The following is a 22,979-nucleotide window of genomic DNA, read 5'->3' as shown; positions in this document are numbered from 1 at the left end:
AGGGAAATCGCGCACACACAAAGACGAATACCCTCATAGATTTGCACACACAAGAAAAAATGCTCCATCACGCGACTCTGTCGACACGATGTTGCGTCGCCGTCGCGGGGGCATCCTCCAACGCTACCACCAGAACCACCACCACCCTCGCCTCGACCTCGTACGCCCATTTGAGAATAACCCGTCGCAGCGCAGGGAGAACAACAGGAGGGGTTTGTTGTTTCGCCGACGGCGCCAAAGACGAGGAGATTTTTGCATGGAAGCGCCTCCAAAGCGAGTACACCGCCTGGCGCGTGAAAAACAACATTCTCGCGCCAAACGTGGAAGTCGCGTACGTCGGTGGTAGTGAGAAAGAGAAAGGAGGGGACGATTTGTACCGAGGCGTGAAAGCGACGAGCGATATCGCGAGCGAGGACGATTTAGTCCGCCTGCCCAGAGAAGCAACCATGCTCGTCGTCGAAGGTCAGGAGAATCCACACGAAGAGTATATATCGAACGAGTTATGGGCGAAGGCTGGGGACGAACGGTGGGCGTTGCGAGTGGCGTTGGTACTCTTGTACGAGAAATCCTTGGGTTCTCGATCGAAGTTTTACGAGTACATCGAGCAACTGCCAAAGTCGTTCGAGAATTTAGGCACGTGGACGGAGGAGGAAGTGAGAGAATTGCAATACTCTGTGGGAGAGAAGTTCGCGAAAGAGCAGAGGTTGGAGAACGAAAAAGCGTGCGAGTTGATTCAGGAGTACGCGCGAGATGGCGGCTTGAAGACGATTGAGAGGGAGGAAGTCATTTGGGCGTTGGACGTAGTGCGGTCGCGCGTTTTTTCGGGAAAGATTGCAGACCAGGAGGCTTTGCAGAGGAAATTGTTACCTCGAGCTTTATCGGTTGGGACGGTGTTCGCGTCATTTTTGACTGCACAGACGACCGAGTTGAAATGGTTGTGCGTGTTTGCGTTGTTAGCTTTAGTTGTTTTCGATTCGACGAAGGAGAACGACGTGAAGACGGACACGGCGTATGTGTTGATGCCGTTAATCGACGCGTTCAATCACCAGACGATGTTAAAAACGGAGTTTGAGTTTACGAATTCTGAGTTTGCGTTAAAATCGCCGAAGAGTTACAAAAAGGGCGAAGAGGTGTTGATTAGTTACGGTTTGATGCCGAACGACGAGTTGCTTTTGCGGTACGGATTCGTGGACGATCAAAACGTAGCGGACACGTACCAATTCGAAGGGTTGCTCCCGTACTTGACGCAAAACGATCCTACGCTGAAGGAAAATCTGGAGAAGAATCCGAAACGCATCGAATCGTTGCGCTTCATTCCCGAAGGGTCCTTAGAAGATTTGACTTTGGAAGATTCCGCGTGGCGAGGCGCGTTTGTCAGCGATGGCACCGCGGAACCCAACTTATCTTGGGCTTTGCGATGTCTCTACGCCACCGAATCGGAATGGATTAACGCTGGCGGATCCTGCGACGGGTTTCGATTAGGCGGCGGACAAACGGAAAAGAAAGCCGCGCTAGCGTTGAAAATGGCGTGTGAATATAGATTACAAGAGATGGAAACGACGTATAACCAAGACCAAGGCCTGTTGAAAGAGAAAGGCGGGGAGAATTGGAAAATGCGACAGGCGATTTTGTATCGCATGCGTAAGAAGAAGATTCTCTCCGACGCGGTGAAAAGATATTCGGTGTAGTAGTATGTTTTATTATTATATTAAGGTAATTTTGGTATTGTACAAGACTATGCTACTTTGTTTTTACTTACTACTATGCCTATCTCTCCTCAAATCTTCACGCTGCTCAACAACTTCGCCAACTCGTCCTCCTCCTCGTTCGTTCTCACCGTCACTTTCATCAACATCTCCAAACATTTATTCACCAACGCGATTTGCGTTTTCGCAAACTGGCTCTGCGATGGCAACTGTTTCAATCTATCCAGACGTTTATAAAGCATCTGTCTCCTCTTGGCGTCTTCGCGTTCCATCGCCGTCGAGTAAACGCCACCGATAACTCTCCTCCCGTTATCCTCGTCGTCCGTACCTCCTCCGTCGGACGACGCCGCCGCGCCGCCGAGACTATACCTTTCCCGCTTACTCGTCCTCTCCCGCCTCTGCTGCATCGACCGTTTCTTCTTCTCTTTCTTCCTCGATAACAACAACGCACCAGTAGTAGTAGTAGTAGTAGTAGTAGTAATCGTTCCTCCTCCTCCTCGCACTGGCGACACACCTAGCCTGGCGTGCGACCTCAAACCCACTCCCGCCGTTCTCTTTTTACTCATCTTTTTATCTATTATTCGTCCACTCCTCTTCGATGGTTTTAACGCTACGAATCGTTTTTCTGCCGCTGTTGTCCCCAACACTCTTTGTTGCGTGTTATTCTTCGTCTGCTCCCGGTGGTCCTCCTCCTCCTCGATTTTAAAAGGGGTGTTGTTCCCGGTCGTCGTCATCATCATCACTTCTGGACGACGATGTCGAATTTGTTCTTCACCATCATCAAAGTAAAATGCATTATCGTCATCATCATCCATAGCGGTACGCATTTTGTTGTTGTTCAAGTTGTCGTTCTCGGGTTCCGCATCCGCGTCGTAAAAATCGCCGCTCGTTTGCCTCCGCATCATATCTGGATGACTTTGAGTAAATGACGAAAATCTCTTTTCCCCTAAAAAAGTCTCCATATGTATTCACGCGTATTTACAACGAGGACGACGACGAATATGTTGACTACGTTTTCTTCTTCTCACACTATCAGCAACACCGAGGCGGCGATTTTGAGCAGGCGCAGTAGGAGCAGTAGTTTCAGTGGTTTTAATAAAAGAAGAAGAGAGAGAAGAGAAGCGCTACTCACCATTTTAATGGCTTCAGGGAAGGAAGACGAGACAGAGGATAAAGAAGAAGACAAAGAAGACAAAGAAGAAGAGATGAGTAAACTCTCCCGCGCGATGGCAACCGCGAGACAGAACGAAAAGTTAGGCTTTTCTCCGGGCTACGTAAAAGGAGGTGGTGGTGGTGGTGGTGGTGTGTCCTCCTCTGTTTCCTCTTTGTTATCCGCGGAAGAATCCGCCGAGGCTGCGTTTGCAGATTTGATAAACACGAGCGCGAACGACGAAAGAAAGGAAGGTGATAATGATGTAAAAAAACTAAACCTCTCGGAACTTGCGAAAGGCAGTCGCATGAGCGAGGAAGCCGTCCGGCAAAAAGATACGAACATTGGAGGCGTTCTCGGTGATTTAATCAACTTAGGATCCATTTTGCTCAAAGGAGGACACATCGTCAAGAAGAAAGACGGACGCGTTTGACGATGATGACGATGGTGAGGATGGTGATGATGATGATGATGTGAGAGTTTTTTGCTGGTCGTACGTGCACGGAGAGTTCCACGTATCAGACCATTCGGGATCAGACCATTCGGAATTAGAATTAGACTTCTTCTTTGAATACTATTTATGTACTTTAACGCGCGCGTGCACATAGTAAGAGAGTGACATATCAATCGAATTTTGAAAATCCCTCATAAAGCAAAGTTTTTGCGCATACGAATAATACGAACAACAACGTTAACATGTTGTTCAGACTGGAGATTAACAACAACAATTCTTCCTCTTCCTTTTCTTCCTACGCGTTGCACCCGAACGTGCCGACAATCGTAGGACGGGACCCTTCCATCGCGCACGTTCCCATCGAGAATGAGAATTCTGTGTCGAGAAAACACGCGATTTTGACCGTCGTCGTCGCTACTTCTTCTGCCGATGTACGCGCGAAATCGATGGCAAAAGAGGAGGGAGAGGAGAGTGATACTACTACTTTTTTGGAAGTGACTGATTGCGGGAGTAAACTCGGCACTCGAGTTTCCAGCGTCGTTTCAACCAACAGAGAAGAAGGAGACGAAGAAGAGAAGAATACTAAACTGGAAAAATTAGAAACCGGGACTACCAAAAGAGTACCATTGATATTGACGCCGTCGTCGGCGGCGGCATCAGGTGGAGGAAAAGGAGGAGGAGGAGATCGAGGAGGTAAAAAGGTGTGGTTATTAAAGTTTGGCAAAATAGCCGCGACGGTGAGATGCATCGAGGAGGACAACGCCGCGACGAATACTAACGGTCTCGACGCGGCGGATGAAAACGAGGAGGAGGAAGGAGAAGCGACGGAAAGCGATGATGATGATGATGATGATGATGATGATGGAAGCGATGGAGGAGTGCACGAGGAGGAGGACGGTGACGCGGGAGTCGGGTGGAAACGCGCGAAATCAAAGAAGGAGAAGAAGAAAACGGACGGTAATAACAGAGGGCGAGTAAACGTAGATCGAGAGGAGGTGGAAGTGGAAACGGTCGTAGACGCGTCGTTGTTTCGAGAGCAAATACTCTCGCCTTTGAATTCGTCGCCACCACCATCGATGTTGGTTTCCACGATCGAGGAGGAGGAAAACGACGACGAAAACCGACTTCGACGAGTGGCAAACACTAGCAGCAACGACAACAACACTAATAATAAAAAACGATTCCAGAAGCAGTCGATTACGATAAACGGTAAACCCACAAAAGCCGCTCGAAATGGCGGCGGCGTGGAATTAAATTCTCCGAGCGCTATAAAAGTAAAGAATAAGAAGCAAAAAGTTCCGTGGCCGTACGAGACGGACGGCTACGAAACGTTGGCGCAATTCGAAACCGCTCTCGATCGCGAGGAAAAAGCCGCGCGACGGTTGAAAGAGAAAATGGCCGAAGACTTGTTCGAGGATTTTTCGACGACGAAACCGAACGCGTCCTTGAAAAGGAAGCAGGGGAGTACAGCGAGCAGAGGTAAACGCTCGTAAACATGGAGAGAGATTTGAGAGAGATTTTAACGCAGCAAAATGTATACTATTACTCACAGCGTGCAGAAGAAACACAACAATTTTTAACGTACCAAAAAACGTCAGAACGAAGCTCCTCTGTCTGCACAAAGTTATCCTTCGAAAGAAAACATCATCACACCAATGCTTGCACAACATCTCTCCCATCCCGTTCAGACGATGCAGACGACGATTCAGACGAACGGAAGAACGAATGCATCGTCTTCTCTTCGTCCCCTTGGTCTTCGTTGTCGAGGGAGACACGGAGCAGCAGTTTTAAAAGCATCCGGAAGAGGAACACCAGTGAGAAGATTACGCGTCGAAAACGTCATCACCCCGACGACGAATAAAAAAGCGACGACAACAACTGGGTGCTTGGGGTTAGCCGCTGCCGCACTTTTTCACGCACCGGCAGCTTTCGCCGCCGCGGCTGAGAATGCGGTCCCGTCCGCCTTTGCTGCCTACGGACACTATCTCGGTTTACTCCTTATCGTCGGTTCGTTGGCGACGGAGAAAGCGATTTTGAAGCCAAACATGTCCGGAGACGAGCTGATGAAACTGGTGATTGCGGATTCGGTGTACGGCATCGCCGGCGTGCTCGTTTTGTACACGGGGTATTTACGCGTGACGCAATACGGAAAAGGGTGGGAGTTTTATTCGCACGAACCGATATTTTGGTTCAAGATGTTCTTGTTCGCGGTGATGGGGTCGTCGAGTTTGTTCGTGACGATAAAGACGATCACGACGTTCGCGGAGAAGCAAAAGAGCACGGACGAAAACGAGACGTACATTAGCGAAAAGTTGGCGACGAGGATGGGGAAGGTGTTAAACGGGGAGTTGTTGGCGGTGTTGGCGATTCCGTTAGCTGCGACGACTATGAGTAGAGGGATTTTGTTTCAACAAGAGATGGATTGGCACTTAGGCGCGGCGCCGGTGGCGCTCGCCTCGGCCGGACTCGGGTTCAAGTACGTGAAGGAAGCGTTAACGTGGAGCGAAGATTAAAGTGAGAGAGAGAGAGAGAGAGAACGAGAAAGAGACGCACGCCTCGCCTGAAAAGCTCTATTATTTATTAAATCTATCCGTCTACATCTATCTACCAAAAATGTACTAAGCGTTCAGCGAAACAAAGGCGTCTTTGAACCGCCGTTTTTCTTCTTCTTCTTCTTCGCGTTTCCGGTGTAGAGCACCGGAACGACGACAACCTCGGACTCCAAATCTCGTTTGTTTTTGTTCCTCCGCTTCGATTTCTCTTCTTCTTCTTCTTTTTCAAACGCCGCGATGATTTTCTCGCACGTCTCTTTCTTCCTCTGAAACACAGCCACGAAGAAACCTTCGCAATCGTCGCCTTCGAACGGGTTTACGCGAACGACTTTTGCCGCCTCTGTCGTGCCCAAAACCTCCGCGAATCCTCTACGAGGCCATTTCGGTAAACATTTCGCGAGTTCAAATCCCAACTCTTCCGCTAACGGCATGACTTTTTGTACCACGTCTTCGTTTTCTTCGCGATAGATTGAACACGTGGAGTATGAGATTCGAAGAACGCCTGGGAATCGCATGGCGTGCGAAAGCGCCTCGAGTTGGAACTTTTGTAAACTCATCACGCGTTTCTTTCGCGTTTGTTCTTCTTCGTTTTCTTCCTCTTCCTCGCGTTTGATTTTATCACTGTGATTGTCGTCACCGTCGTCGTCATCATCATCGTCGTCGTATCCGTCTTTCAAAGCGTACTCCATCAACGCATCTCCTCTGTTTTGCACCGTCCCGGAACCAGAACAACTTGGATCGAGCAAAATCGAGCGCACGTTTCGATATTTGGCGTCGTTCACGTCCACCTCTAAAAAATTCTTCTTCGCTACGACGACTGTCTTCGAGCACCCGTATAAATCGACCGTATCTCGTAACCTTTGCGCTCGTCTGTGGTCTTTCTCGAACGCAAATACTTTCCCTCCTCGATTATACGTATTATTCTTTTTGTCCAACAACGCGGCGAGGTGGGTCGTTTTGTTTCCTGGCGCCGCGCACGCGTCGATAACGTCGGATTGACGAATGCGCTCAAAAATTGCGCTCATAGCATCTCTTCCATCTCTCTCATCTTCATTCACCAACAAACAATGCGCGGGCATACACGACGATTTCCCTTGCAAAATCAATTCTCCATTCTTGACCATTTTCATCCCGCTCAGTTTCTTCCGATTGCAATCCTTCGCGAATAAAATGTATCGACAATCGTTTCCGCGTTCTTTTTCTCCCCTTCCTAAATGCGCGTCTTCCTCCTCAAACGTAAAGCCTCTCTCTCTCAATTCTCTCACGAGAACGCCCACATCTTTCACTTTCATCGCGTTCACTCTCGCAAATCTACTCATCGGATCGTCGTTCACAATCTTCCTAACTTTTTCCGGCAACCTTCTCTCGACAAATTCCAACGCCGTTTGCGCGTTCGCTTTCTTCAATCTCCGCGCTAACTGGTTCTTCAATTCCCCTGTTTTGCTCACGATTAATTTTTCCGCCGATGTTAACGTCGTCGTCGTTACGTCACTCTGTTTCTTCTTCTTCTTTTGCTCTTCATCCTCCATGCCTGGTGGTAATGGTGGTGGTTTAATGCTCTTTCCCGGAGAGAGTAGTAACTCGTACAGCAACACGTACGCCAACGACGCTTTGATTTTTGTCGATTTTTCTCCTCCTGGCGGCTCGTCTTTTTTCTCATCATCCTTCTCTTCTTGTTCTTCTTCTTCTTCTTGTTCATCATCTTCTTCCATAAAATCATCGTCAAAAACCACGCTTTTTTTCATTTTTACGTCTTCGATGAGCAGTTTTAAAAGCGGGAGAACTTTCACGGTTTCGCAGACGATCGCGTGCGTCGCGGATGGGAAATCTATTTTGTTTTCATCCAGCGTCAACCGTTTTATGGATTGGCCGTGTTTTTTCTCCCGAGCGGATTTGAGGAGTTTGGAGAGCACACGCGCGGCTTGTAACCGGCACGTGCGGACTTGCGCGTGAGGGAGAGGTTTTCTTCTTCTTCTTTTGTTGATGTTATCGATGGTTTTGTCGAGTGGTGGTGGTGTCATCGTCGTCGTCGCAAGTGTGTGTATAAATGTTTTGAGGATTCTTTGTACGTATTATTAGGGGATTCTACTACTACTATTCCTACTACTATTCCTACTGAAGCGAGGAGGATACGTAATCGTCCCTGATTTCCATCGCGGAGAACAGGTTACTTTTGAAGACGGATTCATCGAATAAATACCGTTCTTCTTCTTCTTCTTCTTCTTCGTCGTTCTCGTCAATCTTCTTCTCGAACGCCACGCGCTTGGCCGTTTGGATGAAAATGTCCACGTCGGATGGTTTTGAAAATTCAAAAGAATGCGCGTTGATTTTGTTTATGATGTTTCCGATGCTTTCGTCGTTCGATTGATGCAAGCTTTCGTCGCGCGTTATGGTGTCCTTGCAACAACGCAGCACGGCGGCGACGCTCAAGGATTCAAAAAATTCCCGAGCCGACCCGTAGGAGGATTGTTGATGATGATGTTGAACCGCCTCTCCCGATTCTTGTTTTCTTCCTTCTCTGCCCATCTCCGCAATGATTGAATCCCAAATCATCAAAAGAAACTCACCTCGTTTACACTCTCGAACGTACGCCAGCTTTAAGAATCTCGGCAAATACAAGCGCGTGAGTGACATTTTGCTGAAAAAGATACGTGCGGTTTCCTCATCCACCGCGTGCATCTTGTTAAAAAACCTCAAGCAATACTCGTCGATGAAAGACTCGTTTTGAGATTGAAAATAATCTAGCAGTCGTAACGACGACTTTGTGCTATTCACAAACGCGCTGAAAAGAGCGTAGCAATCGTGCTCGACAAACTTTTGGCTGTAAAAGTCATCATCATCATCATCGTCGTCGTCGCGCGCTACTACCAGAGAGGCGTCTAATAATGCATCGTAATTCTCCTCGTCATCATCATCATCATCATCGTCGTCGTCGTCGTTGTTGTCGTCTTCGTTTTCGCCGTCGTCGTCATCAAATCTTCTCCCGCCCGCCGCTCGACACGTTGCCAAATACACCATCGCTACTATCTCGTGCATCCCTTGTTTATATTCTATTTTCACGTCACCACTACTCTTCCTACTGCTCTCCATTTCTTTTTCCAGAACGAATACCGTCAACACTCGAATCAATGCCGCTCGCACGTCCGGAGATTGCCAAAACTTCTTCCCTCCAAATCCTTTCCTTTCCGCGAACACGATTCGTCGCACGTCCTGCGTGACAACTCTCACCAACTCTTTTTTCTGAAACATGTGAGAAAAATTTTGCGTCTTCATCGCCGAGAGTTTTGGCGAAGAAGAAGAAGATGATGATGATGAATCACACGCGTAATTATTATTCTCGGAGGAGGAGGAAGAGGAGGAGAAAAACTCCCCTCGTAACTTTGCGTACGCGCTTCTCTTTCTTTGTGTTATCATTTTCGTGATTTCCCCTTCTCCTTTTAAATCATCATCATCTTCAACATCATCATCGAAAGATAGGAATACCAAATTTCTCCGCCAACTCTCGATCCGCTCTCGATGATGATGACGATGATACTCGTCGTCATCGCTCTTCTTCTCCTTCTTCGAAACCTCCTTTGTCTTCTTCTTCTCCATCATCATCGTCAAAGCGATACTACTCGATGATGATGTAATAAAAGAGAGAGAGAGAGAGAGTTAATAAAAGAGAGTCAGATTTAAAAGAGTGGTGACTTGTGAAGAGTAAACGAAGATGATTTTTCTCGAGAAAAAGAGAATCAATCTGAGCACCCAAAAAACGCCCTAAATCTCTTTTTTTTTTCTCTGTTGTTTTTGAATTTTTCTTCTTTCTCGAGCGCCTCAGATTCTTTTCTCTGCGAGAGTGAGATATCTCTCTATAATATAATAAAAGAACGCGCTAGTGTTTGGTACTCTATACTACGACTGCGAGTACTCTTTTACTCTTTTTCATTATTAATGTCGCAGAGTGCGCGCATCATCTCTTCTCGGGTTTGAAAGAGAAGGAGAAGAAGTGTGAGGAGTAGTCGTAGGTGGTTTTTGTCGTCATGAGAAACAACAACAACAACAATCATCAGTTTCAACAACGAGGAGGTAATAACAACAACGCATATAATAATAATAACGGTGGTGGAAATAATGGTGCGAGAAATAATGGCGGCGTTAAGATATTAAACGTGGCCGAGAAACCATCCGTGGCGAAAGAAGTCTCCAGAGTTTTATGCGGTGGACGAGGGTGTCAAAGCAGACAAGGCGCTTCGAAATTCAACAGAATTTTCGAATTCATCAACCCGTTTCCTATTAACAACGCGAGAAACGCTCAGATGAAATTCACCTCCGTCACCGGGCATTTAATGAATTACGATTTCACCGAACACGAGTACAAGTCTTGGGAACACTCGGACGCGAGAGACTTGTTCGGGAGAGCGAGGATTGCAAAGTTAGTGCCAGACGATAAAAAAGAAGTCAAAGTGAACTTGGAAAGAGAGGCGCGAACGAGCGAGTGGTTGATTTTATGGCTCGATTGCGATCGAGAGGGGGAAAATATCGCCATGGAAGTCGTGGACGTGTGTTTAAACGCAAACAGACGGTTGAAAGTGTTTCGAGCGAGGTTTTCAGCGTTGAGTTATCAAGACGTTTCGAGAGCGCTGATGAACTTGCAAAGACCGGACGAGGCGGCGTCGATCGCGGTGGACGCGAGGCAGGAGTTGGATTTACGGTTGGGCGCGGCGTTTACGAGGTTTAATACGCTTTGCGTGAAGAGGAACGGGGTTTTGGCGTTGTTAGGCGAAAACGGCGGTGGAGGAGGAGAAAGAGGAGGTGGAAGAGGGAACGACAGGGATAATAAAACCGTCATCAGTTACGGCCCGTGTCAATTTCCAACGCTCGGGTTTATCGTGCAAAGAAAGTGGGACGTGGACGCACACGTTCCCGAAAAGTTTTGGACGATTTCGATCGGGTATCAAATGGTAGAAGGTGGACAACAACAACAACAACAACAACAACAACAGAGACAACAACGACAGCGACGAGGCGGTGGTGGAGGGGGCGGTAGAGTCGTCGAATTTCGATGGAATCGTCAGCGCGTGTTTGACGAACATCTCGCGAACTCTTTGTTCGAGAGAGTTCAAAACGCACCACACGCGACCGTGTTATCTACTCGCGGTCAAGAGATTAAGAAATGGCCGCCACACCCGTTGAACACGTTGGAGATGCAAAAACGAGTGAACAGAGTCTTGCGCATCGCTCCGGAAAAAATCATGAAGGTCGCGGAAGAATTGTATCAAAAAGGTTTCATCTCGTACCCGAGAACTGAAACCGATCGATTCCCGGACTCGTTTAATTTCCTGGAAAATATCGCTTTATTTTATAATCACGACACGTTTGGTCCTTACGCGCGCGAATTAGTCGAGCGCGATGGGTTTCGCAAACCGCCGGGCGGGCACAGAGATGATAAAGCGCACCCTCCGATTTACCCCGCGAAACTAGCCACGGCGCACGAATACAACGGCTGGAAACGCGAGAATCAGCAAGTGTACGACTTTGTATTGAGACACTTCTTAGCAACCTGTTCGAAACCGGCGGTTGGGTATAAAACCACCGTCGAAGTTGATTGCGCCGGCGAGGGATTCAAAGCGAACGGGCTGATGATTGCCGACCGAGCGTATTTACGGATATACGGCCCAGGTCCGATATTCCCACCGGACGGGCCTCGATTAAATCCTTATTTCGATAACTGGACCGCCCAAGAAGAGCTTCCAACGTTTGAAGACGGCGAGCGGTTCCAGCCGTCGCACAGAAACCTCCGCGACTCGGAAACGGTGAAACCACAAATGCTTTCCGAAGTCGACTTGTTGACGTTGATGGAAAAGAATGGCATTGGCACCGACGCCACGCAAGCGCAACACATAGATAAGGTTGTCGGCGAACGCGGATACGCGAAAAAAGTTGGCGAAAACCGTTTAGTTCCAACCAACATCGGTGAAGCACTCGTCGCCGGGTACGATTCTTTACAGCTCGGATTCATGTGGCAACCGACCAAACGCGCCGAAATGGAAAAAGACGTCGATAACGTCCACAGAGGCTCCATAACGAAAGAAGACGCCATACGAAAAAACATCGAACCGATGCTCCGAGCTTTCGCCAAGTGCGAAAGCAACGAACAAGATTTAATACGAATCGTCAAACGGTTCGTCGAGCGCGGAAGGAACGTCAACGTCGAACAACGGTACGGCGGTCCCGAGAGAGAAAGAGACTTCTTCGAAGACGAAGAAGAAGACGAAGGAGCGTTTGACGATGCGTAAGATTTTGCTGTCTTTAATTAATAGTAGTATTTGAGTAGTAGTACGAGTAGTAGCAGTAGTAGTAGCACGTAGTTGCAGTGTATGGTACCAATAATGCGAGTAAAAGAGCTCATCATCATCATCATTAATCACAATATTATAAAAGTGTTTTGATGAACTTTTTGAAGACATTTTCGTCAGAAAAACAAAAAGATGGTCTCTACCCGCCGCACGACGAAGGCTCCTTCGTCTTCTTCTCGGCCTTCTTCTCCTTCTCCTCCTCCTGCGAGTCCTCGAGGACGAAAGAGAACTCCTTCTGCGAGCACCATCCTCCGTAGTCGTACTAAGAAGAACGGAGAGGAAGAAGACATCCCAATCTCGACTAAGGAGACGAAAAATCATCAAAAGCACGGATACGAGTTCGGAGGCCCAATCGGGGCGATATGCATTACTATCCTCCTCCCTTTGACGTGCTACTTCCTCGTCTTCGCGTGTAACGAAACCACGGGATGCGATTTAATTGAATCAATCATCGGTTTAGCAAAAGAGAAGAAGAAGAACTCGTTTTCTTTGTTGATGATTCCGGAGAAGATGACACCAGTGTTTTCTCTGGAAAGCTGCGTCCTGTTTCTGGGATGGATCGGATGGTGCGTAATGTTACACGCGCTTTTACCAGCATCAATCGTGAAAGAAGGCGTTGATATCACAAGTGGTGAAAGCGGTGGTGAAAAAGCGAGATTCAGATTGCGGTATAAACTGAACGGATTCCGCGTATTTATGACGACGGCGGTGGCGTGCGCGGTTGGGACGTACTTTGGCCAGATTCAGTTGCGGTCGTTGCACGCGAAATTTTTGAGTTTGCTCACCGCCGGGTGCGCTTTTGCGTTCGCGTTGACGACGTTTTTGTACGTCGCGTCGTTTAGAGTGAACAAAAATGATAAAAGTAAGAAGAAGAAGAAGACGAGGAAAAATGATGGCATCGATAACGGGCCGGTTGTGTTGGCGAACGGCGGAAACACCGGGAACGTGGCGTACGATTGGTTCATCGGGCGAGAATTGAACCCTCGATTTTCGAACAGTTTGTTCGACGCGAAAGTATTTTGCGAGTTAACTCCGGGATTAATAGGATGGTTGCTTTTGAATTTCGGGTTCATGCACGAACAGTACGCGCGATTAGGTTTCATCACGAAACCGATGGTTCTCGTCAACGCGTTTCAACTGATGTACGTCGTCGACGCGTTGTGGAACGAACCGGCGATTTTAACCACCATGGACGTCACCACGGACGGCTTCGGTTTTATGCTCGTGTTTGGCGATTTAGTGTGGGTCCCATTCACGTACTCTTTACAATGCCGATACATACTCGAAAACAACGTGGACATTTCTTTGGCGATGACCGCATTCATCGTCATCGTCCAAGCGACTGGGTACTACGTCTTCCGCCAATCCAACGGCCAAAAGAACACCTTCCGCACCAACCCGAACGACCCGTCCGTGAGACACTTGAAATCGCTCAAAACCAAACGAGGCACCAACTTATTAATCTCCGGTTGGTGGGGCGTCGCTCGACACGTCAACTATTTCGGCGACTGGTTGATGGCGTGGGCTTGGTGCTTACCTTGCGGTTTCGACCATATCGCGCCGTATTTTTACGTCGCGTACTTTGGCGTCTTGTTAGTCCATCGAGATTTACGCGACGGTGAACAGTGCGAGTTGAAATACGGAAACGATTGGAAACGGTACTGCGAGATTGTCAGGTTTAGAATTATTCCGTACGTTTATTAATAATAAAACGTGTATTAGTCCAACGTAAAAGGTCGTTATCCATTTTCTCCTCATAATACTACTCTTCACGCGTAACACACGTGATAATACTACTACTACCACCACCAAAGCTAAAAGCATAACAGTCATGTCCGCTCTTTCTTCTGCCTCGTCGTCGTTTATAACTGCGACCATTAAAACCACTCGCAAACAACAAAGAAGTCGTCGTCCGATCGTCCGACGAACAACAAGAGCAATGGCAGCAGAGAAGACACCCGACCCCGGGTCCGACCCGAAGGGTTTAGGCAAAGCTTTACCGATGAAAATGGACATCGACGCCATCATGAAACTCTTACCCCACCGATACCCGTTCTTATTAGTCGACCGAATCTTGGAAATCGAGCAAGGCTCGTACGCCATCGGCGTCAAGAACGTCACCATCAACGACAACTTTTTCCCCGGGCATTTCCCGCAAAGACCAATCATGCCTGGCGTGTTGATGGTGGAAGCGATGGCGCAAGTCGGGGGTTTGATCATGCTGGAAGGCGGAGGCGGTGATGGTACGTACTACTAAGAACTTATACATGTATTTGCTTTGTTTTTGTCCCCGTGAACATCATCATCGTTACGTGGGTATTAGTTTTGTTTGGACGCCTTTTTACCCTCTTTTTATGCTGAGCTGGACTTTTTCTCACATTATTCTCAACAGGTGGCACGCAGCAAGAGTTCTTCTTCGCCGGCATCGACGGCGTGAAATTCCGCAGACCGGTAGTACCGGGCGACCAGTTGGTCATGAAGGTGGTTTTGACAAAGCTGAACAAACGTTTTGGCATCGCGAAAATGAAAGGACAAGCGTTCGTGGGGGAGGAGTTGGCGTGCGAAGCCGAGTTGACGTTGGCGTTGGGGTCTTAAATACGATATAGAAGAAGAAGATGAAGATAAAGAGAGGTTCTTGTGTTTACTACGTGTTCAAGTTTAATGCGATGATATTTACTGATATCTGTTGTTGCGTTTTATGATGATTAAAGTGTGTACTCGTATCGTTTCTCTTTTATCTTTTTTGTTCTCTTCTCGCTTCGCGGCGTTGAAATCTTCAATACTTTCTCTTTTGGTTTTGGTTCGTCGCGTCGCGAAAAGATTGCTCGGCTCGTGACAACTGGAAGTACGGCGGCGCATTCTCTCCTTGGTGTACTTCGTTTGAACCCACCTCGTTCTCTTGCGAAAGAGGAGGAAACATAGAAGACAGCGGCGGCGGCGGCGAGTAGGGCTGTCTCGGCTGGGGCATACCTGTACCAAACGGAACCCCACCAAACGCGTTAGGATACGCACAATGACCACCACCACCACCAAACATCATCCCCGGCATCATCATCATCACCATCCCCGCCGGTGGCGGTTGCACCGGTTGCGGCTGCATCATTGGCATCGTCGGCATCCGCCGCTGTCGCTGGTGCGCCCCCGCAGCCAAACGCGACGAATTCGAAAACCCGCCCATAATTGTCAACTCTTCGCACGCCCCGCACACGACCAGTTTACTCTCCTCCACCACGCAGTCTCTGGCGACGAGTTCAGGTAAAGATAACATTGCCTCGCAGTTCCCGCACGCGAAAAACAGCATCCGATTCGCGTGTATTTTTTTCCCTTTACATTCTTCTTCTTTTTCTCCTTCTGACAGAAGAAGACTTTTGATCGGCGCTTCTGGGTCTGCGTTCTCCTCGTGTCCTTTGGTCAGGAAAATATACTTGCACTTTTCGCAGAGCTGAAGAGGACACCCTTCGTTGTTGTCTCCGTCTTCTTCGTCGTCTTCGTCGTCTTCTTCTTCTTCCCTTCTTCTTTGTCTTCTTCTCTGCGTCGTCGTCGATATCGTTTTCGTCGTCGCGTGCTGACAGTTCGGGCACACGGAACGAAGAACAACCTGCGGTTTTTCTTCTTCTTCTTCTTCTTCTTCGTGAGGAGGAAAAGGAGGAGGAGGAGGAAAAGGAGGAGGAGGAGGAAAAGGAGGAGGAGGAGGAACGAAGTGCGACGAGTTAAACCCGCGCATGTGATACACGCGCAAGAGCAAACGGCGCGCAGAAGTGTGTGTGTTTAAGTGTGTGTGTGTGATGAGATCGTGTATTTTTGTGCACACAATTATTGTTCTAAACAGATTCTTCTTATTTATATGTACAAAGGTTGATTTACAATGACGCTCTCTTTACTCTCTCTCTCTGTTTAAAATCCGATGATCTCTACTCTAGAGTACCACAGATGTTTTTATTAGTAGTAGTATCTTTTTTTCAATTAAACCATGTAACTGGCGTTGTATTCAAACCCGACGCTGACGATATCGTCCCACTCTCGCTCGGAAAACGCTCTTTTGAACTTTTCAAAATTTTCTTTTTGGTGTAATTTTTTCTTCATCTCCGCGAAGGCTTTTCGAGCGCAGTCTTTGATAGGATCGACATCGAAGGAACACTGGGCGGCGAGGATGATGGATTTTTTGAGCCAAAGTGGCGGGTCGTCGTCTATGATCGCACTGCTGGAGTGGAGTAAAGCGGAGAGCGCGAGGATGACCGCATGGCGTTGGACGAGGGAGGTTTGGTCTTGCGGTAAAGACGCGACGACGGAAGCGGAGACCGAGGAAGAGGAGAAACGCTCGACGAATTTCAACTCCGTTTGCGCCGTGAACGCTTCTCTTCGTTTGCCAGAGAGGAAGGCGAAGAGACTATCTCGCGCTGCCTCGCGCATTTCCACCCGCGGGTCTTCCAACAACTCGTTCGCGATTGTGTTTTGAAGCTTGTCGATTTGCGTTTCCTCGTCGAGGACAAACATGTGTCGAAACGCAAACGCAGAGGCGAAGAGGGAGGTTTGTTTTCGCGTCTTCCAGAAAGAAGATTTCATGGACGGTAAAAGCGCGTCGTCGACGATGTCTTGAAACAAAGTCGCCGCTCGCGAGCTGTTGCCGCCGCTTTCCGTGAACAAGACGGAACGCAAGGCGATCAAACACGATTTCGCTTCGGAGCCGAAATGTAAGTCCGAGGTGTTTTCGGCGCAAAGCAACGCGGATCGAATGAGCGTCGGCACGAGGTCAGAGATGGACATGATGTCACCCATGAGAATGAGAAGCTTCGTCATCGTGAAGATAGTTTCGAGAAATCTGCGCGCTCTTTTGACTTCTTCGGAAACTTCTTCTCCAGTCCCCGCTACCGCCACGGATGATGATACTCCGGATGCCAAAGCATCGATTTGCCTCGCCACTTCGTCACTACCGATGAGGATTTCAGTTTCCGCGTCCACGCGAGAGGCTAAGAAATCACCCACAAACGCATCGAGCTCAGCGCGAAGCTTCGCCTCATTCGCCGAAACATCATTGTTGTCAAGGTTGAACCTCGCCGCGTTTCTGTTCAACGAGATTAATTTTGCGGCGACGTGCGCGCCTGCATTTCTCACGCCCTGAGAATCGTGCACAAACGGCGAATTCGCCGCGGAGCCCTCGACGTCTCTCATCTCTTCAATCAACTTCATCTTGCACTCGACGTGATCGTCAAGCGAATAGCGAGCGCTCTCCGCGACGAAGATGGCGATAGATTCCAATCGTCGCATTTGCGATAACATGGACGCAGATGTCAATGGCAACTTTTCAATCATTCTCAGAAACATCGAATTGAAGTGCTCCTTATCGCTCCGTTCGGCGATTGAAAACGCCAAAGCGCGAAGCCACGTTTCGCGTGAAATATCCGACGTGTTTCCTCGCGTCTTTCGAAGGAGTAAATCGGTCGCTTTTTCGTCGCATAAGCGCACGGCAGCGGCGACCGCTTCGGCACGCGCGGAAATAGCCGTGTTGTCCAAAGCGGGGACGGCAGCAGACGATGTTGTAGTCGTCGTCGTAGAATCGAAGTTCGTGTTCGGCTTTTTGCGTCTGCCCGGCGATAAGGAGCCTCCTTCTCCTCCTCCGCCGCCACCTTCTGCCGACGATTTCTTCTTCTTCGAGGACACAGATCGCGCGTCGTCTTCGTGCGCTTGTATTTCACCAATGACATCATCCACCGTTTCGCGAAGTAAGTTCGGTCTCGCTTTAAAAAGCATTTCCCACAATCTCGAAAAGACAGTGATGAAGACGCCAGGCGTTGTCGCTATGCCTTCCATCGCTCGCGTGCACACTTTTGGAAACGGTCCGGCGAGTTCGTGACCGACGCCGTATAAAGACTCTCCAGCTTGCGAGAGTAAAGCAGATCTCGACTGTTGCCCACCTGCCCCGCGATCGCCGATGTCGCGATTCGTGTCTTCGCCTCTCGCTGCCGCGAAGGAGTACAAGAGTTTCTCCGACAACTCTCGCGTGTTTTCAAAATCCGTGTTCACCGCATCCACGAGCATCTGATCCTCAAAATTCTTATACCGACTGACGAGAAGCAACCCACACGCGCTCGGAAGCCAGGTCGGTCTGGAGTCACTGGTTAAACCTTCGAGGAAGATTCGCGTCGCGTTCCGAACAGATTTCTCCGAACAATCCGAAACGAGCGTAAACATGAAAAACGCAGTCGCCATCGATTGAAAGCTCCAATGTTTCGCTCGCTCGTCCGGAGGATGGAAAATATATTTGACTAAATCGTTCATCAAAGGCGTTGGTCCATCGGTGGAATAGTTGAGTAAATCCATGGAACGTCGAGAAAATCGAGCCGCAAAGTTTACGAAGGTTTCCGAAACCGCTTGTTGGGAAATGACCGTATCGTGAATGCATCTCGCCTGTAAAAGCGCGTAGGCAAACTTCAACAATGATTCCGAGGAGGTTTGCGTCGTCGCGACGATGCTCGAATTCGTTTTCAAAACCTCACACGCCGCGCGACATCGGTCTTCGTTTTCTTCGGGGATCATGAGCGAATCCGCGGAACTCTCGACGACTCGGGGTGCTTCTTTCGGATAACGTTCCAAGTCAGTTTCAATGGCATGCCTCGCCGCGGCGCGAACGCTCACGTACGTATTGTTGATAGCACACGATCGCAATGCGGCGAGTAATCGAACGCAACTGGAGTTTTGTCTCAACACGGCACTACTGCAGTATTCACCGCTCGACTCTCTAAAATATACCGCTTGCGCCCGTCGCCAGTGATGTTTAATGCGAGTGTATTCGTACACCAACCATCGCGGATATAATTCCGGGATTTTCGCACCGAGCATGATGTTTTTCTTTTTGCGTCCAGGGTGCGGCATTCGCAGACTCGCGGAGTCTTCCGCCCAGGCCCGCATGGCGGCTTTAGCCGCGTGGTATGTGGAATTTGAAGGAGACAAAATCTCCTCGGCGACCCTCGCGACAATCGTCAACGTCACCGCGTCGTCCGATTCGTGGTTTTCGAGCGCTAAACTCAACGCTTCCGCAGCGGCGTGACGCGTTTGCATGTCAAAAACCAACGAACCAGGCATTTCGCCGTGAATGGCTAAATCTGCAGACGCTGAATCTTCGTTAAAATCGGGGATCCGCGCGGTGAGACCCGTGGCGACTGCACCGATTCTCGCCGCTAATGAACGCACGCGGTGTCGACGACAATTGTAATCTTCCATATCGTTCAAGGACGAGAACTGACCGATGCTGCCGATTTTACTCACTTTTGCAATCTCGGCGAGCGATTGGCGTTTTTGTAAACTCGCTGGCGAGTTACCAGACGACGATGAGGGCGCGAGCGTCGTGGCGGTAAGCCCAGCCGCCGCGGGAGGCGACGGGCTTCTTCCGCTTCGATCGACGAAGGTAACTTGACTCGTGCTCTTCGGCGACATGGAGCGAGGATCGATGATGGATGAATCGTCGGGAGACTCGTTAATGTCCATATTTTGAATTGCGGTCGTCGCGCAACCTTCGAACAATTCCGACATTTCTGCCGAGGACTTGATTAAAAACTCTTCGATGATTTCGCGAAGAACTTCGTTCTTGATTCGATGATCTTCCTCGCTCGCCCAATTGAAAGGTTTCGGCAGACACAGTTTCTTTCTCGCTTCGATATCGGGTGGGCCGAAAGACGTGTCGTCCTTGGATACTTTCCATCGTAACGCGACCCAATCTGCGTACTGACGCTTGCCTTTCTTAATCGCTTCGTCGTCTTGCGTGACCGATTGCTGCGCGTCGAGCTGATCGATGACGTTGCCTAAAGCTAAACAGTACCGACATAACAAAGGTCCGGCGATGTACAAAACTGGATTCGATCGCGCAGATTCCGCTAATGCGAACAGTCGTCGACTCGATTGCACAACCTTGTCTTTTAACGTCGCTAAAGATGTCGTGTGCGCGCGATCAAAACCAAGCGATATGACGCCAACGATGTACGATAACCGGTTTATTCGTGCTTTGGAAAGTTCACCCGATCGTTTCGCATCCAATTGCGCCTCGTTCAATTCCAGTGAAAGCATATCGAACATAGGGTTGAAAATTTCTTTCGTTGCTTCGCTCGGCGACGCGATAAACACCGAAGAAACTAAGATGCCCAATTCTCGAGTCGCGGACGGTAAGGTATTCGTGAAAATGAACCTCGCAATTTTGCGAATGGCAAGTTTACGCGACTCCTCCGGTAAGCGAATCAAAAGCGTTCGAAACATGGGCGTGAACATGCAATTCGCGTTCATTAGGAACGAGGCGGATTGCTCCGAGGATTCACCGACACCGCCGGAACTGCCGCTGTGGTTGTTTGAAGACGCTTCTGGTTGCGCGTGTTCGAGCACGGCGAAAACTCGTTCTAAAACCTCCAACGTCCAATCGGACCAAACGACTGGTAGTTGCGGCACGCAATTCTCCTCCCCTGGATCGATCAAATTGGATACAGAGGAAAGTAAAATCGTGTAAAACTTCAACGCCGCGTTCGTTTTCGCCGCGTCGTTGACGTCAATGCACGGAAGCGTCGCTTCCAATGCGGAGACGACAAACGCGCCGGTGGAATACCCTTCGACTTCGTCCAACGCTTCCATCCTATCGCTGCCATTCTCACCTGCCTGCGAGAGCGCTTCCGCGTGTTCAGGCTGAACGAAAATCTCGTTCGGATCAATATTCACCAACATCGATCGTGTCACCAACGCCAACGCTTCAATCGCCGTGGATATTTGGTGTGAAGAATCTTCCTGTTGAAGCGTGTTTTCGAATCTACTCAAAGCGGCATACACCGTGTGTTTGGGTGTGATGTAGCACAACTTCCCGATTGATTTTACGGCGACGTGTTTCGTGTGACCGTGTTTGGAAAAGATCGCCCTAGAACACAATCGATCGGCAATTAAAGCCATCTTCGTCAACTCTTCGTCTTGCTTCCCCGTAAACGGACCTAGACCAACAGTTTCTTCCGTCTCGGCGCGATACTTTGCCTTTTCCAAGTACGCGACGAAATGCTCGAGAAACCACGCTAAAGCGTCGCTCCCGGGAGAGTCTGGGTGATAACAGTGCTCGAGAAAGTCAAACAGTTTCTCTCCGTTGTTGTTGCTGGTGCTACTGATGTTCGCGCTATTATTCCTCTCGTCTGCGTCGTCGTCGTTTGTTGTCGCCGTATAATTCAGCGACCGAAACGCCAAAAACTTGGCAATCGACCGCGCTCTGTGCGCGGTATCTAATACTCTCGGCGCGATTTTTGTCGCCGGCGATCCAATCGAACGCACTGAACTCGCCATCACTTGTAAATGTTGCGATTGTTTCGACCCGTTGTTCCCACCGCCATTTCTACCACCACCGTTGTTCGATGAACTCAACTGAAAGCTCCACAACGCGGCGGAATAAATCTTCGCGTCCAAACTCTCCGGCCATTGAATCCGCCCGCTCACGTCGTGTTTCGCGCATTGCGAAAACAGCTGTAAAAATCCTGACTTCCAGAACACGGAACTTGGCAACGCGTCGAATAAACGATTCCAATCTCCGTTTTCTCCCTCGATCATTCGTTTATAAAATTTCACGTCCTCTTCGTTCCCTTGCTTATTTCGTAAATGTCTCGTCGGTAAAAAAGCCACCATAAACGCCAACGAGGTGAAACACTCCTCGGACCAAATGTTCTCCAGATTCTTCTTACTCGCCTCCCAAATCTCCTCGCTGCTCCCCAACTTGAAATACCTCCGACTGGCTCTCGCTAACGCCGAAATCGTCGACCGCCACTCGGCTAAAACCACTGGACCGTAGTATTCGTTCACCTCGCCTTGAGAAACGTGATTGACTTTATCCATTATTGGTTTCCAATCAATCTCTAAAACCTCATCCAACTGGCCCTCGAACACCGATAAGGTCGTTTTCGCTAAATTAGCCCATTTCGTGCGCGTTTTCAAATCGATTCTCATGTCGTTATCCGCCAACGCCACCGCGAAACAATGATTGACCAGAGTAACAATGATGCGCACATCTTTCGTCGCCCGGAACGGTTTCGAGACTAAATGACTTCTCAATAAACTCGTGATGTCAAACACCGGTGAAGAAGAAGAGGAAGAAGTCCTTTTTGCTTCCTCTTCTTCCTCCTCCTCCAGCGGCCGCGTGGACAAAGCTCGTAAACTGGCCACCGTTTCTAAACTTTCGATTAAACGTTCAAACCGTTGTGGATCTTCTTTCGAGATGGCCTCGGCGACTTCGTTCGGGAGGTACTCGTTCGCCACGTCTCGCCACGTGTGCGCTTCTGTAGTTTTTGCTGCCGCGTGTGTTGCATGTGCTGCTGTTTTCGCGGTTGATGTCGTCATTTCTTCTTTTTCTTCTTCTTTCTTTACGCGCGCGTAAGCAAGTTGTGACGACACCTTCATTTTTCTTCGATCTTCTTCGATTTTTTCTTCTTTGTTTTCTCTTCTTCTTGGGAAAAAAAGAGGAGAAACTTTGTCTCTTTGTGTTGAAAATACGCAGAGAAAGAAGACGACGACGATTCAGACGACGATGTTTTTTCTCGTCGTCGTTTACGTCGCTTTGCCTCCTCGAAGAAGAAGAGCTTCGAACAGCCTCTCTCCTTCTCACTTTCTGCGGCGATGATGGTACGAACGAACGATGATGATGAGATGCGAAGCGAAGAGAAGGAGAAAAAGCGAGAGGAAGCATACAAAGAGTGTTTTCTCTAGGCGCGCGCGCTTCTGCCTGAGAGATATAAAATGAAGAAAGTGAAGAGATATTTTTGCTTGCTTCGCAAAGAA

The 22,979-nt window shown here is 48.9% G+C and overlaps 12 protein-coding genes across 12 annotated transcripts; 7 read left to right on the top strand and 5 right to left on the bottom strand.

Moving 5' to 3' along the window:
- Positions 1 to 59: 59 nt before the first annotated feature.
- On the top strand, positions 60 to 1,688 carry Bathy09g04360 (predicted protein; the record flags this gene model as incomplete). Its single annotated transcript, XM_007510942.1, has 1 exon — positions 60 to 1,688. The coding sequence occupies one exon, from the start codon at positions 60 to 62 to the stop codon at positions 1,686 to 1,688; it is 1,629 nt and encodes a 542-aa protein (XP_007511004.1).
- An 89-nt stretch (positions 1,689 to 1,777) lies between these two features.
- Positions 1,778 to 2,668, bottom strand: Bathy09g04350 (unknown protein; the record flags this gene model as incomplete). Its single annotated transcript, XM_007510845.1, has 1 exon — positions 1,778 to 2,668. One exon carries the CDS (start codon positions 2,666 to 2,668, stop codon positions 1,778 to 1,780), a length of 891 nt encoding a protein of 296 aa, XP_007510907.1.
- Positions 2,669 to 2,845: 177 nt separating this feature from the next.
- Positions 2,846 to 3,289, top strand: Bathy09g04340 (predicted protein; the record flags this gene model as incomplete). The annotated part of the gene is made up of 1 exon (XM_007510818.1): positions 2,846 to 3,289. The coding sequence occupies one exon, from the start codon at positions 2,846 to 2,848 to the stop codon at positions 3,287 to 3,289; it is 444 nt and encodes a 147-aa protein (XP_007510880.1).
- Positions 3,290 to 3,552: 263 nt separating this feature from the next.
- Bathy09g04330 (unknown protein) lies at positions 3,553 to 4,803 on the top strand (the record flags this gene model as incomplete). Its single annotated transcript, XM_007511152.1, has 1 exon — positions 3,553 to 4,803. One exon carries the CDS (start codon positions 3,553 to 3,555, stop codon positions 4,801 to 4,803), a length of 1,251 nt encoding a protein of 416 aa, XP_007511214.1.
- A 198-nt stretch (positions 4,804 to 5,001) lies between these two features.
- Positions 5,002 to 5,823, top strand: Bathy09g04320 (predicted protein; the record flags this gene model as incomplete). Its single annotated transcript, XM_007511122.1, has 1 exon — positions 5,002 to 5,823. One exon carries the CDS (start codon positions 5,002 to 5,004, stop codon positions 5,821 to 5,823), a length of 822 nt encoding a protein of 273 aa, XP_007511184.1.
- Positions 5,824 to 5,936: 113 nt separating this feature from the next.
- Positions 5,937 to 7,883, bottom strand: Bathy09g04310 (predicted protein; the record flags this gene model as incomplete). The annotated part of the gene is made up of 1 exon (XM_007511236.1): positions 5,937 to 7,883. The coding sequence occupies one exon, from the start codon at positions 7,881 to 7,883 to the stop codon at positions 5,937 to 5,939; it is 1,947 nt and encodes a 648-aa protein (XP_007511298.1).
- A 91-nt stretch (positions 7,884 to 7,974) lies between these two features.
- Positions 7,975 to 9,456, bottom strand: Bathy09g04300 (unknown protein; the record flags this gene model as incomplete). The annotated part of the gene is made up of 1 exon (XM_007510963.1): positions 7,975 to 9,456. One exon carries the CDS (start codon positions 9,454 to 9,456, stop codon positions 7,975 to 7,977), a length of 1,482 nt encoding a protein of 493 aa, XP_007511025.1.
- Positions 9,457 to 9,884: 428 nt separating this feature from the next.
- Bathy09g04290 (predicted protein) lies at positions 9,885 to 12,140 on the top strand (the record flags this gene model as incomplete). Its single annotated transcript, XM_007510965.1, has 1 exon — positions 9,885 to 12,140. One exon carries the CDS (start codon positions 9,885 to 9,887, stop codon positions 12,138 to 12,140), a length of 2,256 nt encoding a protein of 751 aa, XP_007511027.1.
- A 192-nt stretch (positions 12,141 to 12,332) lies between these two features.
- Positions 12,333 to 13,904, top strand: Bathy09g04280 (delta(14)-sterol reductase; the record flags this gene model as incomplete). Its single annotated transcript, XM_007511155.1, has 1 exon — positions 12,333 to 13,904. One exon carries the CDS (start codon positions 12,333 to 12,335, stop codon positions 13,902 to 13,904), a length of 1,572 nt encoding a protein of 523 aa, XP_007511217.1.
- Positions 13,905 to 14,139: 235 nt separating this feature from the next.
- Positions 14,140 to 14,795, top strand: Bathy09g04270 (beta-hydroxyacyl-(acyl-carrier-protein) dehydratase FabZ; the record flags this gene model as incomplete). Its single annotated transcript, XM_007510982.1, has 2 exons — positions 14,140 to 14,443; positions 14,563 to 14,795. The coding sequence occupies 2 exons, from the start codon at positions 14,140 to 14,142 to the stop codon at positions 14,793 to 14,795; spliced, it is 537 nt and encodes a 178-aa protein (XP_007511044.1).
- Positions 14,796 to 14,976: 181 nt separating this feature from the next.
- On the bottom strand, positions 14,977 to 15,924 carry Bathy09g04260 (unknown protein; the record flags this gene model as incomplete). Its single annotated transcript, XM_007511235.1, has 1 exon — positions 14,977 to 15,924. The coding sequence occupies one exon, from the start codon at positions 15,922 to 15,924 to the stop codon at positions 14,977 to 14,979; it is 948 nt and encodes a 315-aa protein (XP_007511297.1).
- Positions 15,925 to 16,163: 239 nt separating this feature from the next.
- Bathy09g04250 (predicted protein) lies at positions 16,164 to 22,601 on the bottom strand (the record flags this gene model as incomplete). The annotated part of the gene is made up of 1 exon (XM_007511168.1): positions 16,164 to 22,601. One exon carries the CDS (start codon positions 22,599 to 22,601, stop codon positions 16,164 to 16,166), a length of 6,438 nt encoding a protein of 2,145 aa, XP_007511230.1.
- Positions 22,602 to 22,979: the final 378 nt, after the last annotated feature.

The sequence above is a fragment of the Bathycoccus prasinos genome (genome assembly GCF_002220235.1).
Source record: "Bathycoccus prasinos genomic : Chromosome_9".
Taxonomy (NCBI): Eukaryota; Viridiplantae; Chlorophyta; class Mamiellophyceae; order Mamiellales; family Bathycoccaceae; genus Bathycoccus; species Bathycoccus prasinos.
The sequence above is the reverse complement of the archived record's forward strand: the minus strand, read 5'-3'. Positions and strand labels throughout refer to the sequence as shown.